Consider the following 17004-nt stretch of genomic DNA (forward strand, 5'->3'; position numbering starts at 1 on the left):
TCTACAGCTCAAATATACAATTTGGAAGTGAAAAAAGTTTATTTTCTTTCTAAAATGCGTTTCAACTAATAATCATCTTTCCAAGATGTTGTGATGTTTTATTCTGTTAAAATTACTGATTTTGTGGCACCTTTTCCAAAAATTGTAGTCAGCTACACATTTTTTAAGCTTTTTTTTTTTCACAAAAAAGTTGAAATCACTGCAAATCTTCTCTTTCTTTTAAATATGTGGAAATTAATATTTTCACAACATCTTTAAATAAATGTTAATATTCCTGGCGATGACTAACCAGCATTATGATCTCCTAAACAGGAAGTTAAAGGCCGACATACTGATGTCCTGAATTCATTCAGTCTTTGGAGTTTTTTCTTTCTCGGAAACGTCCCCTGGTGTCCGTTAGCGACCTTTGACCTGTAAAGTTTCCCCTTCAAGCCGAATCCCTGGGAAAGAGATGCAGGCTCGACCTTAAGAGTTTCGGAGACGTTTCCCAGGAATTTCCTGGCAGCTGTTAGGAAGTTAAAAAGTCGACGTGTGACTCCGATTCGCTGTTTTTATTCACACATCCTGGCACTTTGCTTCATTCACGGCCAGAGAGAAACAGGAAAACCTGGTAATTTACTCAAAACAACGAGGTGTGAGCTGAAATATGATGATAAAATAAACATGTTGGTCCAAATCTTCATGTCTACAAGCAGGTGGAAAAGTTGGAAATGTTTATTTTAGTGCAGAAAACATTAAAAATAACATTAAAATGTTGATAAAGAGCAGAATAAAAAGTATAACACTTATTTTAGCATCTTTGAAATTTGATTAAATTACTGGAAAACATTGCTGGTAAGACTTTTTAGTTTTGCAATTTATCATAAAATTACTAATTTATTCTCTGAATATTCAGCTTTGTCCTCTTTAATTTATTCTGGTATTTATGTTCTTGTTTTATTAGGACTTTTAATTCTCGCATTATTACACCGTTATTCTTATATTATTACTTTATTCTGTAATTATGACTTTATTTTTCATATTACAATTATGACTTTATTCTTTTAATATTATTAATATAATCTCAAATTAAGAGACATCTTCCTCTGGCCCTAATCCTCCATCGTAGTTCACTGACTAAACTAAGGAAAATTTACGTTTTTTATTTTTTTTAAATTATTTAATATTTTGGTTAAAAATCTGATTTATCTTTTATTATTTCACATGCAGCTGATTTTACCATGACTCTCAGATCAAGACCAGTTTATTTGTCGTAATTAGTGCATTAATAGTAATCAATGCAGGAAAGGTGAAGCATGAATGAGTTCCTCTTGCTGGGACAGGCGATGGAAGGCTGACTTTGTAACTGTCTTTATGTGTCCCAAAAGGCTCAGGCAACTGTATGCTGTATTTTCTTAGAATAAGTGTAAAAAGAGAACAAAACTGGGTTTTATATGAATTTATGAAAGTAGATTTTCTGCTGTTTGTCTGCGTTTCAGCATCTCTTCTGTTCCAAACATGAATTTGTTCTTGGTAGCAGGAGGAAGTGGCCCTGATGACAGCGCCGTTTGAAGTGGGCACCGCGGGCCTGCAGCGAAGCGTTCGGTGTTCACCACCAGTCTTTGTTCATTGTTCTGAATAATACATCAGAGGTGCATTAGTTTGATTCATACTGCTGCTGGCTCTCAGCTCTGCCCTCACTTATCATATCCTCTCTGGGTTGAGTCTGCCGCCGCCTTGCCAATGTCAACAGCGCATGTGATCAATCGGCGGGCAAAGCGCGCCGGACTTTAAACAACTCCATCCTGCGGCGCTGATAGAACCGGGTCACTCGCACACAATGGCCCCTCTCACGCTCATTCATCTCTCTCTTCTTCTTCTCCTGTTAGCAACCGGCTAACTCCCAGCAACCACGACCGGATACAGCGGCTGCGGCAGGAGTTCCAGCAGGCCCAGAACGTTCCTGACGACCGGGACGATCGCAGGCGGACCTACAGCTTCGAGCAGTCCTGGGTGAGTGTCTGATCCGATCCACGTCGAGAGAGAAAGGGACGGAAACTGACCCGTACCGGTGGTGATCCCGTATCACTAACCCCACTACCACCAGCAGAGAACCAGACTTCAGGAGCGGCGCTAACCTCCACGGAGCTAATTCATTAACCGACTGCATGCCGGAGTCCATCACTAACCCCGACCCGCTCCACTCATCCGTCGTCCATTTTTTGTGTCCGTCAGTCATCCGCACAGACCTCGCCCACAACATCACAGACTGCTGGGTTGTTTTTAAACTTTTATCGGTGCCTTTTTTACACCTCAAACAGGATCCTGTGATTTTTAAGACTTGTGTTTAAATCGGCGCCTCGTTGGCCGAGAAGAGACGAGGGATGATTAGTTTGTGTGAAGCAACGAAGGGAAATCCTGAAGTGAACAAATCGCAGCGCCTCTTTTTCTTTTCTTTTTTTTAAGGTGATGAAATGACTTGTCATATTTTTACCTATTTATTTCAGATCACTGCTTCCTCACATTGCAACTGAAGAACAAACTGATAAAACACACAATCTTATCAAGTATTTCTAGGAAAAATATCTTAGTAACTTTTAGCAAGTTATATAAACTTAATTTAAGTGAATAATTATTGAATGCAGATGCAAAAAGTTTCATTTGACACAGTTTCATTTTTTTCACCTAAAAGAAAATGTGCCAATTGAAGTAGTACTTTTTTTAATCACTCACTTAAAACATGATTATATATTTAGCTGAAAAGTTACTTTTAAGGTAGTTTTGTCTTATTTCAAGTGTTCTAATATATTTGCACTAGAAATGCCATGTCAAGGTTTTGTGTTTTTGTTGGTTTCACATTATTTTCAGCAGCCAATCAGAACACTCAGCTGAAGATTAGATTTTAATACTTTGATTACAGTACGGATTACCACCCATACTTTCCTGGATTGTTCTAAAAAGGGAGCCGGTAAGTTTTAGAAGATATGAAGCTACTTCTAACATAGCGGCCTTGAGCTTTGAGTAGCCTGTAAAGTTCAGGAAATTAACTTATTTAAAGGTAAATAAAGTTGAAACAATTGGAAGTAAATACGTTCTATAAATTATTGATTAAAGTTCCAGAAAGTCCAAGGTTACAGATTACTGCATAATAAAGCTGTATAAAGTTCTAGAAAGTACCCTATAAGTTGTAAAGGTTCATCTTTAAGTTCTAGAAAGTATCAGAAAAGCCCCTGGTGCCCCAAAAAAACCTTTCTGTTTTGGGGAAATTAGCCTGAAAGATCTAGAAAGCAACTTTTAAGTCATTGAAAATATTAACTTGCACGTAATTTCATTAGTTATCCAAAAGTACTTTGTTGGTTTTATTGAAAGTACTCTGTAAATTACCAAAAGTAACTCATTTCCTGTGTGTGCCCTTTATGAACTTATAAATCCCCTCAGAAAAAGCCTGAGACCCAAAAACAGCCTGATGGTTTCAGTAAAATAAGTTCTAGAAAGTACCTGTGATCTCCAGGTTTTAGGAAAGTAACCAGGATGCTTGTATCAGTAACCTAAAGATCTATCTTGAAGTTCCAGAAAGTATCAGGTTGCAAGTTGCTTCATAAAAAATCTTGGTACCCAAAAACAACCTGGAAAAAGTAACTAGTAAGTTCTAGAAAGTATCACTTCACGCCTCACTAGACAGCCTGGTCCTCAAATGAAACATGTAAAATGATAAAAACAGCCGGTAACTCTCTGTAGGTTCTAGAAAGTAACCTGTTCAGCTGTTTTCCTGTTTTTAGCTGCTTCTCATTGAAATGAGTCAGTTTGCACGTTTTACATCTTTGCTGTACAATCGGATTAATCGACGTTCAGGGTGAAAAGGGTGGCACTAATCTCTTAAAAAGGTGTGTTGCACTTTGTGTCCTTCACAAGAACTCACATGAAAACACTCCTGGGGATTTTGTTTTGTGTGTTTTGCTCCTGTGCATGAACTCCTGTATTTGTGGGATTCCCGCTGTGGCTTTGCAGCGCGTCTCGTTTCGGAAACGTTGAGACCTGCTGGATTTCACCCGGGCTGTTTTGCGCTCTGGTGTTGTGTAGTGTTACGTATCTTCTTGGCAGTGTTAACCTGAGGCCCGCTGTGGACGCATTCCAGCGCAGGACTGTGTGGGAAACGAGGCCGCAGGTCATCCGAGCTTTTGTCCGGAAACAACCGAGCGTGCTCTAAATTAAAATCTAGAATGTTAAACCTCACTTCCCTGCACTATTGTTATCCTGTTCATTTTCCCATGAAGACTCATTAGTTTTCCCACAAGAGCACCTTAAATATTTTACTTTTTTACCATAAATAAAACATGAACTATGTGAATATTAAAGCTTGTTTAATCCAAAAATAAAACTGGAAACCAGATTTCTGTTTCCCTCTAATGCTCTTTTCTTGTCCCTTTTGCTTCCAACCGGGTCGCCCGTAATAACTGCCTGTTATTGGACCGGGCCCTGGTCGTGCCAGGCGCCACATGGAAAACTTTGAAATTCAATTACCTGTCCAGGTGCACGCGTTGCATTTTGTTGCTCCATGCGAGTGATGAGCCTCCAGCAGAGGCTGAAGGCCTCCAGTGACGGTTTGATTGAACTGTGTGAAGTTTGGACTCGTTAAAATACAAACGACGAAAACAAATGAAGATTTGGAAGCAGGCCACCGACTACAGGCCGTAAAAACAGAGAGGATTTCTGTGAACCTACCGTTTCCTGCCAAAAAAGAAATAAATTTACAAATTAAACAAGTCATTCCATTCATAAAATCACAGATGTGTTATTTGGCTCCTTCAAACTAAATTAAATAAATGTAAAAGAATACGTAAAAATGTAAATACATTTTTAAAACCTAAAATTTTAATAAAATGTTAGTAAATCACAGGTGGATATTCTGTTTGTCTCCTTCAGCCAAGATTAAGTAAATGAATGTATAGATAAATATAATTGAATAAAAATTGAAGAAAATAATTTTAAAACGTTTTTAAATCGTAGCTATTTTCCTTTTTCTGAGTTGTTTTGTATATAACAAATATATAAATAAGATTAAATAAAAAAAGTAAATCATTAAAAAAGTCACTGTTTTCCAGTCTTTTTATTCCAAATATAAAATCACATCTCATTTGGTTTCTTCAAGCCAAGATTAGAGAGTTAAATATAAAAATTAAAAATATGTAAAAAAAAATAAAAAAAAATCTTTTCAAATCTTAGCATTTTGCATATTTTCTGATATTTTTTGTTAAGTCAAACAATTTTGGCTTCTAGGAGACAAAATAGATGAAATAAAGATTTGAATAAGTTTAAAAATAATAGTTTTTAATATCATTTTTATTTTGTTTTCCAGTCATAAAACCAGAGGTAGAAATGTTATTTGTCTCCATCAAACCTCCTCTGAGATCCGTCCGTCCGTCCGGCCGCTGATTTATTGTCCAATATCAGAACAAGCCGACTGCAATCAGCCGCCTCCTCTGGGTCCCTTCTGTTGTGTGGCTGAGCACCAAAGGATTGTGGGTAACGTGGTCTAATTCCATCACAGATGAGTGATGGGCGCTTTATGGCGGCCATTAAACCTCAGAGTTTAGAGGAGGCAAAACATTTTCATCTGTAGCGTTTATCAGTTTTTATTGATCCTGATCAAACATTCAGTTAAAACTGGGGTGTCCAAAGTGAGGCGCGGGGGCCTTCGGTGGCCCTTCAGGTTATTTTGTTTGGCCCCTGAGCAGAAGTCAAGAAAAATTTGGCCAACAAAGTAGAAAATAATCGATAAAATCATTTTTGGGTTTTAGATCTTTAATAATTTACAGATTTAATAAAAATCTGTTTATAATTACATGACAGTGTGGTGGAACCACAATAAGAAAATAAAACATAATCAAATTATGAGAATAAAGTTGAAATAATGCGAGAATAACGTCAAAGGAATGAATATAACAAATACAAGAAAAATTAAAGTGAGGTTTTTACTTAGAATAAAGTAATATTTTAAGAATAGTCATAATGAAGATGACATTATGACTTTATTCCCTTATGAGTTTATTCATGAAATGTTCAGATTTTATATTTGTAATTTTATGACTATTCTTGTAATTTCATTTTTGTATGGTCCTAATACTCTTGTATAATTACTGAGTAGATAAAAAATATAAAGAAAATCCCGATAAACTAATTCTTGTAACTTCAGTTTAATAAATTTTAATCAGTTGTTTCAGTTTCCAAAAAGTTAGTACACCTCCGTTTCAAAGCTCCTCTGCAGAAATGTTTCCTCCATGTGAAACCGTGGGTCTTCCCTCCAGACCCGGGAAGATGAACGGGACGTTTACGGTCCTCCGGCGCCGTCAGGGAGCCGATTGGACCCGGATTGGTTCGGTTGTACAGGGGAGTCTATTTAGCGCTCGTAATCGTTTTATGGCCCTTTGCACCGGCTGATGTCTGCGCCGCTCCCATAAAAAGTAATTATATCAGCTTTGTGTGGCGGCTAATCGGCAGGCAGCCGCTAACGAGCATCGGAGGAGCTGCTGCGCAACGGCGGCTCGGGTTGCTGCTCGACTTTTACTGCAGGGACGTTTGGATGAAGAGGAACCTTCAGTCAGAGGGAGGAGCTTAGTTTCAGGAGCTTAAAGGTTTAATAATAACCTAATAACAAAATAACATTATTAAATTGTTAAATTAATTTTTATTAAATTGAAATCTTTATTGTATAAATAATAAAAATTTATAAATCTTTATAATAAATTTTTATTTAAATTAAATAAAATTTTAATTTCTTGGTTTCCACTGATATTTCTGTACATCCAATAAAAAACAAAAAAAAATTCTCACTGTCTGAAGTTAAATCAGACCAAATTTCTCTTAGTCACCAAAATTATTTACATTTTTCAAATCCAACAAAACTTTTTGAGAACATTTTTTTCTTTTAGGGTTTCATTTTTCTTTGTAACTCACCATAAATTTGAACGTTTACATACAAATTGTCTTTCAAAGTGAATAATTTGGGTCAAACCTTTTGGTCTAATTTAACTTCAGACAGTGGGTAACCTGGTCTAATCGGACCATTCAAGTTGTAATTTTTACTCAAACAGTAGTTTAAATTTATCATTAAAGTCTCCAAATTCATTATATTCCAAGTTAATATTTATAAAATGTAGCTTAGGAAGCTAAAATACGAAGCAGCAGTGCTAGCTGACACATTATTGGCTGTTGTTTGAGAAGCAGCCAATCGAGGAGCAGCATTAATTTTGCTTGGTTCTGATTGGCTGGACGATGGAGCGAGAAGATTCCAGAAGAATTGTAAATATGAGCTTCTGCTGCTAGTGATGCATATTAAGGCTTATTTGCTGTTTGAACTATTTTAATAGGCAGTTATACTTTTTCAAAAGGTTTGAATTTAAATAAATAGAAATAAACTTTAAAAATTTATCTAAGATGTATAAAAACTGTGAATCTACTGCATTTCAATTATGATCATTTAAAAAAAAGTTTTAAATTAGTGTGCACTTTTTTCTTGTGGGTTGAATTAAAAATACATTTGGTGAAAATTATGTTGGTTATAACTTGTCAAAATGATGAGTATTTTATTTATTTGTGTTTTTTCTGTGTCTTGTCCAGCAGAGTGCCAGTCAAACTGGCTGAAGGTGAAACACAACTGGTTTACCTTCACCAGTGGAGCGTTACAGCTTCAGCTGTGATTCTCCACTTAATATAGATAAATATGAAAAGTTTTACTAGAAGTTGCTTTGGGTTTATTTCAGATGTGGTAGCTGGTAAAGAAAGGTGTGGGAAGAGGCTGTTAATCTGCTTCTACACCTGCAAACCGAGAGAAAAAACCCAAACATACAGATTATAAAGTAAAAAGGCCTTTTTGGTGCAGACATTCATAAATCTGAGTTGTAAAAACAGAAATGTGGGCCGATGATTCGTCTGTGGGGCGTTTGACCCCAGAAAATGGCCGCCCGCCACAGTGTCTGTTTCATTAACACCGACTAACATCCATGTCATCACCATAACCTGTCTCTGAGCCTGCAGCATGGTCTTCCTCCCCTCCCCTCCTCTTCCTCCCATCTCACCTGCCTGCCTGTGTCTCACCTTCACTCCGAGGAGCGGCGAATCCCGCCGGCTGACCGGTGAGTTTCAGAGGCATGTAAAGGTCCAGCGTTTAATCCCATCTTTTTCATCATGAAATCATTTTCTCGGTCCGACGACCTTCCGGCCGGATCAGAGGTCAACGGGAAGGTCGCCAGTTTTCCGTCACAAAGCCGTTAATCTGAAACCGTGTCATTGTTCCCGCCGTGTGCATGAGGCGACACGGCTCATGTTTTCCTACATAATGTCACCTTTCATCAACTTATAAGAACCTTCTGACAGGAACATTATCAAGGTTTTAAATTTATTTAAACATTCAAACATCTTAGAGTTAAAAAAATATTTATTAAAGATACAAAAAGTGCCTTTAAGCAGCTAACTTTTAATTTTTTACACGTTTCTGTATTTAAAATGCAGCTTTTATTGGTCTAATGTAATATTCCAATTTTTGATGTAATGTTTTCATTTCCTGTAATTAAACAAACATTATTTAATTGGTAGAAAATGATTATTTATTGACATAGTATGTCGTAAAACACTATATTGAACTAAAAAAATTAATATCCTAATAAATTATGACTGCATATAAATATTGATATATTTTATTCAATAAATTACAATATAATTAGAATATAATTTTAAAGGTTATTGGATTTTTTTTGAGGTTTAAGTTTTTATTTTTGATATCAATGATTCAGGCTTGAAGTGAATGAAAACTTAAAATTCAGTTTCTCTGAAATAAATAAAAGGATTTAAAGTCAAATTTTTTCTTTACAGTATTATGCACTAAATCCCAGCATGATATGACAGTAATTTTTCCTTCCACTAAACTTTGAACCCTTCTAATGCATAGTTCAACTTTTAACTTTTTTTTTAACTTTTTTTTTAAATTGACGATTGGAAATGAAGTTATTTTTACTATTTTATTCACTTCTTGTTCCACCAGCTCATCAATAAAATATCAATACATTTAAAAATATGATTAGATGCAGTCAGTATTTGCAGTTTGTTGATATAAATCATATTTTTTCCAGTAATTGGCTTCCTGAAGAGAGCCATTATTCTGTTTGTGGCTGAATGCTGCAGTCAAACCTATTTATTACCTAAAAATAAATATGTCTTTTAATCACGATCTTCATCTGTGTTGCAGCTCTGGGAAAAATGGTAAAATGTCGTTTTGTCCTCTGCAGTCCAGCGCCAGCAGCAACGGTCCGGGCGGGTACAGCCAGCCGGGTCGGCACTCGGTGTCGGTGGAGGTCCAGATGCAGAAGCAGCGGCAGGAGGAGAGGGACTCATTCGCCCAGGCGCAGCGGCAGTACAGCTCTCTCCCTCGGTGAGACGTTAGCGTTAGCATTAGCATGCTCCAGGTTTATAATAGTTTGGGGTTTTTCATTGCAGTTTAAAACAAGCTGAATTAGACAAAAGAGTAAAGGTGTGTTTGTTTTTATTAGTTAATATTGCTTTGTTTTTATTAAAGTAGTAGTTTTAGGCTTTTCTTACTTTTGTTCATTTTTACGAGCATTTTGATCATTTTTAAATCAATTGTGATGAATATTTAGCAAAAGTTACCATTTTCAAAACATTTATTCAGTTATTGTTGAACATTTTGTGGACTAGCATAAACGGCGCCATTAGCCGTACGGAGTGCCATAACGTACCGACAGCTAACGTAAAAAATAAATCTGTCACATCGGTTCGAAAGTCAAATCGATTCATAAACACAAAAACAAAGGATGTTCCCCATGAGAATGCTTTCTCATATTCAGTTGTCGTTATTTTGTTTGTTTTTGTTTTCTGTAATGACCTCGGTGCTTTATCCTCAGATAGCGGCTGATTGTTAGCATTAGCATTAAATAGCAGCAGAAATCGAGTCAGAACCGGTCGGTTCCAACCCCTCGTTCATGTTTACAGCTTTGGTTGGAAGAAACAGACCTGGTCTCAGACGGATCTTTTCCTTTTTCCATAATCTAATTCCGGTTGATCTGTCAGATCTGCCGGTTCCAGGAAGCGCTGACGTGTTTATTATTTACGGTTCTTCTGGGCCAGCTGGCGGGTCGCAGGCCCTAAGGGGCCCGCCTCCACTGGGACCAGGTACCTGTTTACCTGTCGACCACTTGGTCCGGATTTATTTTCAGTCTTTAATTGATATTATTATATATATTCGCCACTAATGTTGACAGACGACACAAATCTTACAAAAAATTATGTTGATGAGTTTGCTCTGCATTTTTCTCAGAAAATGTTTAAAACTCACCAAAAAATTACTTAGCTGAAATTTTTTTCATTTTTTTGTTTTCAAATCTTTTTTTCTTTTATATATATATATATATATATATATATATTTACACACACACACACATTCTTTTTTCCTAATTTAGCATGGAGTGAAATTTGTTCTATGTTTGGAAGCAAAACACACAAAAAACAAAACATGTTTCAAAATTGAAATAGTAAAAAAAAATGCGTTTTGAAAATGAAACAGAAAAAAATATTTTTTAAGAAGTTTCATTCTTTTTTTGTCGGATTTTGGATTTCAGTTGTAAATTGAGAAAAAATTCCTAAAAGTTTGTGACTTTGAGGTTGAATCTTTCTTTGTTCAGTTATTTGATCATTTTTAATGTGTTTTGCTGTCAGGAAACCTTTTAAAACGTCATGTGGGATAAGTTACGGTGGATTGGCTCATATTTGACACCAAATTAAGATTTTTCTCACTCCGACTGCCGTAAAAAAATCTTCTTGGTCACAGATTGTGATCATGTTAGAGATTTTGTTTCAAATCTGTTTTTTTCCCCCCTCTGTAAAAATGTTTTCAGTTTCAAAAATTTTGGCCCTAATTTATAGTATGGAGAGAAATTTGTTCCAAAATTATTGCAAGCAGAAAAAAAAAATCACTTTAAAAATTTAAATGAAATCTTGAAAAACTTTTCCAGGCCTACTGTTTGTTTATAACTTAAAATAATTAAACCAACATTCTTTTAGATGTTTTTTCTCTTGTCAGATTTTGGTGTTTAGTCACAAAACATATCCAGAAAGTTTAAGACTTTGTGTTTAAATCTATTTTGTTCAGTTTTTTGATCATTTTAATGTATTTTGTGCTTAAAATCCTCTAAGATGTGACGATGTCGGATAATTTAAGGTGGAATGGTTGGTATTTGGCACAAAGTTGAGTTTTTCCTCAGTCTGAGCTCCGTAGCTTCAGGACGTTTGGGGAAAATAGTTCAAAAAGTCTCTTTTTTTATCAAAATAAAAGTGTCTTTTCCACCATAGAGGACTGAATCTGAAACCTCTTCAGGAATAGATTGTGACGTTTTTGAGATTTTATTCGAAGCTCGTTGGATTTCGAGGGGCAGATTTTTGTTTGTGGGCGTCCTCAGAGGGCAAAACATCAGATTCAATAAGAAATGAGCCTCACAGAAACCGCCTGTGGGCATCTACCAGCCGGCAGCAGCTCTGTACGGGGATCCCTAACTGCCTCAGCATCCGCTTCCGGACCATTAGGCCCGCGCCGAGACCGACTGGAACGCGCATCGGACCTGACACGCAGCAACGGCGGCGAACCCAGAGAAACAAGGCGGCCGGGCATCACGAGTCTGGGCAGCTTCACCTGGAAACATGCAGGAAGAGAACGATCCAGATGTGTGACATCAGTTATCATTTCCGCTCAGCCGCTTCTGCAAGGAGGCCGTTGAGCTGTTTAATTATATCCTACTCAATTAGCTGGAATATCATTAAAAAATGATCTGTTTTTGTTTATTATTCAAACTCGTGGGATTAATTCCTTTCATCGGGTGATAAAAGGCCGACTTTGTAATTGCCTTTATGTGTTCCTGAAGGTTCAGGTCTGCTTTAAATCTTTATTTCTGTTAACATCATTTATTGTGGCTGAAAACCAAAGATGTAGTTTCTCAGAAAAATGTTAAATTGTGTCCAAAGTGTGGAGCGGGGGCCTTTTGCGGCCCCTGAGCTGATTTATTGCGGTCCCCCAGGTTAGCGCAAAAAACTGGATTACTTTTTAAAAGTTTGGATCTTTGATGATTTATACATCACTTTCCTAAATTACCTGCTCAGTTTATGGTTGAGCAGGTAAAGAAAAAATCTAAATACATACTTTTTGTATGAAATAAAATATGTTTTGAATCTGGGCAGCTTCAGAAAACATTTAGGAGGTGGAAGAGAAAGATGCAGATGTGTGTCATCAGATATCATTTCCAGTCGGCCGCTCTGCCTTTGTGCAGCGGAGGAGGATGAGGAGGATCGTTGCGCTTTTGATTCAGAGCCAGGCATAATTATCGCGTTTATCTCCCAGCTGTGGAGAAATCGCATTATTCCTCTGTTTAGATTTCAGCAGGAAGTGGCGACAAAAGGGTAAAAACTGTTGGAAATCCTTTAATGAGAACAGAGCAGAGCTTTGTTTTACGTTCGGTGGAGATTGGTTCCAGTTGAGGACGGGTTCGCTGCTTGATGGGTGAGATGGGACGAGTCGGCCCAGGTTGATGCTTCACGCTGCGCTGTTTTCAGAGACGCCGTCGCCGACAGCCGGTTTCATGTCACATGTTGGCCAAAGCTGCTCTGGAGGGAACTATTCACACCGCTCTAACTTTCTGGAAGGAAAAGGAAACAAAAAAAACATTTTAACTGTTTTAATAGTTCAAGCATCAAATATACCTTAAGACGCATTAATACGGTCTTAGTGATTCGCTTGGTCTTCATCTTTTGGGTTCAGCCAATCAGCAACCAGAAAAACAAATGGTGCTTCTGGATTGGCTGGTATCATCGGCCATTTTGACTGAGGTCTGAGTCAAGAAGTCAGTTTAAAGCATTTTTCACTGGGTTTCTTTCTATGATTACAAATTTGTATAAACTTCCCGCTGCAGAGATGCGGCGCTTTAAATTCAGAAGCAGCGTCTCGTTTTAACGAGAAATGAAAAGTTCTGAACTGAAATCCGTTTCTTCTGGACGTGTTGCGACTTTTTACATTTAAACAAGAACAATGTTTTTGTTTTTGCTATATTGCTGTATAAATGAGAAATAAAACTCGTTGTTCTGAAGTTAATTTTTCGTTATGATTTTAAAAACTTGTTATAACAGGTTTCTTGTTTTATTGAGAAAAATCTGAGCTTTATCTACTTTCAACAAGTTTATTTTTATAACAAGAAATTCTGGTTAAAATAATCTGACGTTTTAACAAAAAATTAGTTTAAATGAAAAAATGTCATTTTGTCATTGACCATGTTTAATGAGATAAAAGAAAAACTTATGTACGAGACAAAGTGTTATTAATTTTTGTTAGTTTTGTTTTAATCAGATAAACTTGTTATAACAAAGTTTTTTCATGTTGAGTTTCATCTTTCAGAAATGTTCTTGTTATATTGAAAAATTGCCGTTAAAATAATAATAATCTGACATTTTAACAACAAATTTTAGATTTTGTCTGATTAACCTCTTCTTGCCCTTCTCCAGTAGGAGTGATTGTTGTTTGGCGCCCTCTGTAGCGCAGCGCCCCTTTGCATCAAAAGCTGCTCTCAGTCGTTTCCTTGTTTTGCTCTTCCTCCATCAGACAACCCAGGAAGAATCCCAGCACCGTCTCCCAGGACTCCTGGGACAAGGCGTACCCACCTGGAGACGTCTTCCAGACGGCCAAAGACAACCCCCGGTACTCAAGCTACCAGGGCTCCCGGAACGGCTACCCGGGCGGCGGCGGCGGCGGCGTGAACGCCAGAGTCCTGCTGGAGGCCCAGGAGCTGCTGCGGCAGGAGCAGAGGCGCAGGGAGCAGGAAGCCAAAGGAAAAATGCTGCAGGAAGGCGGTGGGAGCAGCGCCTACGAGGGGTTCGTCCCCCACCTGAAGGAGCCGGGGTCGCCGAAGGGCCCGTACCGACACGACGTCCCGCCTTCGCCGTCGCAGCTAGCTCGGCTCAACAGACTGGGGTCGGAAAAGGGAAGACTTTTTTATTCCTGAGGGGGGAGAAATTAGCATCAGAACGCAGACAACGGACTGCGTAGCGGTCTTATAGCTTAGCGACTATCTGAACGGCATGCGGGTGTTTGATGACCCGCACCAAGTATCAGTCACTCACCAACAACCACCAGACGCCCCGGTGCCTTGTCCACCCTCGTCGCCATCACGGACCGACAATCAGGCAGAGGAGTGGGCGCACGAATGACGCGATCCAACTGCCATTTCTCTGTTAGCTTCAAAAAGCTAACTGCTCTGAAGGAGAAAGCGATCCAACTGCCGTTTATCTGTTAGCTTCAGAAAGCTAACTGCTCTGAAGGAGAAAGCGATCCAACTGCCATTTCTCTGTTAGCTTCAGAAAGCTAACTGCTCTGAAGGAGAAAGCAATTCAACTGCCGTTTCTCAGTTAGCTTCAGAAAGCTAACTGCTCTGAAGGAGAAAGCGATTCAACTGCCGTTTCTCTGTTAGCTTCAGAAAGCTAACTGAGAAATGGCAGTTAGCTTTCTGAAGCTAACTGCTCTTAAGGAATGAAGGTTCCTGCTGAGATTTTTTCAGTTAGCTTCAGAAGCTAACTGCTCTGAAGGACATAAGGTTCCAGCTGCTGTTTTTCAGTTAGCTTCAGAAGCTAACTGCCCTGAAGGACAGAAGTTTCCAGCTGCTGTTTTTCAGTTAGCTTTGGAAAGCTAACTGCTCTGAAAGAGAGATAATTCCCAGCTGCCATTTTTAGCTAGCTTTCCGAAGCTAACTGAACAAGAGCAGTTGGAACGCTCTTTCCTTTAGAGCACTTAGCTTTCTGAAGCTAGCTGAAAGATGGCAGTTGGAATGTTCTTAACTTTAGAGCAGCTAGCTTTGTGAAGCTAACCGAAATATAGTGGTTGGAACGCTCTTTCCTTTATAGCAGTTAGCTTCGTAAAGCTAACTGAGAAACGGTTAACTTAAAGGACTTAGCTTTGGAAAGCTAACTGCTCTGAAGGAAATAGCGTTCCAACTGCCATTTTTTTTTCTGTTAGCTTCGGAAAGCTAACTGCTATGAAGGAATGAAAACAGGCCAGAGAGAGAGAATGTGTGTGTTGTGTGTGTGTGTGTTATTAATAAAAGCCCTCCTCATAAATGATTCATAGTGTGTGTTATCTCCATGGAGGAGACTCAGGCAGAGAGGGTAGGCATCTCTGATCCTCTAGCCTGGCCCCTTAGCGCAGCGCTGGGCTCCGCTCGCTCGCCCGCCTCCCTGCCTGTCTGTCTGGAGCTCCATCTTCTCCTTTTATTCTTCCTCTCACTGTTCATTACGCTCCTTTCTTCTACCTCAACACCTCCATATTCATCCCCCCGCCTCCCTTCCTCCTCCTCTCTCCCGAGTCGGCGCTCTGCACTGAATTTTTCATCAGAAGCCACCTGCTGCCTCCCGGAGCCAGAAAAACGCCGCCACCAGAGGCTCCGACAGAGGGCCCGGCTTCTGACACGACGAGCCGAATAAAAGGAGGCAGAATAAAGATCGGCGGGGAGACAATGCCACTCCCAGTGTGAAATTAGCAGCAGCCCCTTTATGCTGGTTTTTAACAAAAGGCAAAATTGTCCTCTGGAGTTAATTGCTCCAAATTGCCATAATTGCTTTTTGTGTTTTTTTTGTTGTTTTTTTATACCTTTTTAAGCATTTAGCAGACACTCCTCGCTGCAGTGATTTTAAATAGAGGCAGCAGGTGGGTGGGGGGAGGAGGGCGCATCCTGCTTTTAAAACCAGCAGTCGATAAATGAACCGAATGCTGCTGGATTTCAGAGAGCAGGTTGGAAAACCACAGGAAGCGCGTAAAAAACTGAGGTTCTTCATGCAGATGGGTTCAAGTTGTGAGTTTGATTCTGTTACGGCAACAATGGAGGTTAATGCAGTCGCATTTATGGCTCTCAGCTGGGAAAGTTTATTTAAAAAGTATGTACACCCCCTAAAGATCACTTTGTACTTTGAGGGGTGGCAAAAGCAAATGAGGTGGATTAGCACCTGATGGAATATTAACTTTAAAATGAGCTGAAAGCATGTAATTAAACATAAACCAGGTCATAAAACATGGTAGGCCTGACATTACTCCGAATTAAAAAACTCAAAATGTCAATTGGTAAAAAAAAAAAAATCTGATTTTCCAAAAATATAAACAGCAAATTTGATTAATCAGAAAATGAGCTAGGTTGTTTTGCTTAGCGCTTTTTGCTAACTTTTAACATATTTAGCGCACTTAGCTTCCCCTAAAAAAATGTTCTAAAGAAAGCTCAAATTTACTTTACAACTTTATAAACTTTCATTTGAATAAAGTTCAGCATCTGTGTTGGAGTTTTATTAATTGTCACATTAGTTGAAAATTATTCAACTAGTTAAATGTTTATATTCATGCTGTTATTTTGAAGGGGGTGAAGACTGTTTACAAAGCAGTTCCACTTCCTGTCCTCATTTCTGTCTTTTTAGCAAAATAAAACGTCCAGAATAAGATATTAAATTGGTTCTCAAGAGCAGATATCATTTGAACTGAGGCTAGCACGTTAGCATTAGCTTCTGCTAAATATTGTGTTGCTGCATTGCTTAGCAGAACTAATGTTTACAGGTAGTGCTTTAGCGTTAGCTCGACTAATATTATGGCTAGCGATGCCCGCCACTAGTTAGCCAGGTTTTATGATGCAAAAAATTAAACTAAGATGAAAAATTTTAAAATTTTTCCCACTTTACACTTAAAAAACACAAAATATTACCAAGTATTTTTGTTAAGTTTCTAGTGCAAATATCTTAACACACTTGAAATAAGACAAAACTAACAGAAGAAACTTTTTAGCAAGAAAAAGGAGAAAAAGTAAATAATTCTTGTATCTAGATAAACGACTAGTTTTATAACGAGACATTTTTCCTGTTTTAAGTGAAAAATCTGCCAATGAAACTAGTACTTTCTGCATCTACATTGAAGAATTATTGACTTAAAACAATCTTATTTATCTTGCAGTT

The 17004-nt window shown here is 38.1% G+C and overlaps 1 protein-coding gene and 1 long non-coding RNA gene across 12 annotated transcripts in view; one reads left to right on the forward strand and one right to left on the reverse strand.

Annotated features, from left to right (window-relative positions):
• pard3ab (par-3 family cell polarity regulator alpha, b) overlaps positions 1 to 14033 on the forward strand; it is a 249256-nt gene extending 235223 nt beyond the window's left edge. For 5 of the 10 annotated variants that reach the window (XM_016664830.1, XM_007540095.2, XM_007540091.2 and 2 more), the window contains 3 exons: positions 1869 to 1992; positions 9261 to 9403; positions 13628 to 14033. In XM_016664830.1, the coding sequence (XP_016520316.1) occupies positions 1869 to 1992; positions 9261 to 9403; positions 13628 to 14027 (667 nt within the window). In that variant the 3' untranslated portion in view covers positions 14028 to 14033. Of the gene's footprint in view, positions 1 to 1868; positions 1993 to 2086; positions 2640 to 9260; positions 9404 to 13627 lie in introns of those variants that run through there. The other 5 variants (XM_007540092.2, XM_016664834.1, XM_007540096.2 and 2 more) reach the window with 4 other exon arrangements.
• Positions 14034 to 14144: 111 nt separating this feature from the next.
• On the reverse strand, positions 14145 to 16763 carry LOC107834072 (uncharacterized). 2 transcript variants are annotated; one of them, XR_001659857.1, is made up of 2 exons: positions 14969 to 16763; positions 14145 to 14444 (listed from the first exon to the last, which is right to left on the reverse strand). It is a non-coding gene; the product is annotated as an uncharacterized LOC107834072 (long non-coding RNA). The 2 variants fall into 2 exon arrangements; XR_001659856.1 differs by having other exon boundaries at positions 14145 to 14502.
• Between the last annotated feature and the right edge of the window lie 241 nt (positions 16764 to 17004).

Source organism: Poecilia formosa, unplaced genomic scaffold, assembly GCF_000485575.1.
Source record: "Poecilia formosa unplaced genomic scaffold, Poecilia_formosa-5.1.2 Scaffold515, whole genome shotgun sequence".
Classification (NCBI taxonomy): domain Eukaryota; kingdom Metazoa; phylum Chordata; class Actinopteri; order Cyprinodontiformes; family Poeciliidae; genus Poecilia; species Poecilia formosa.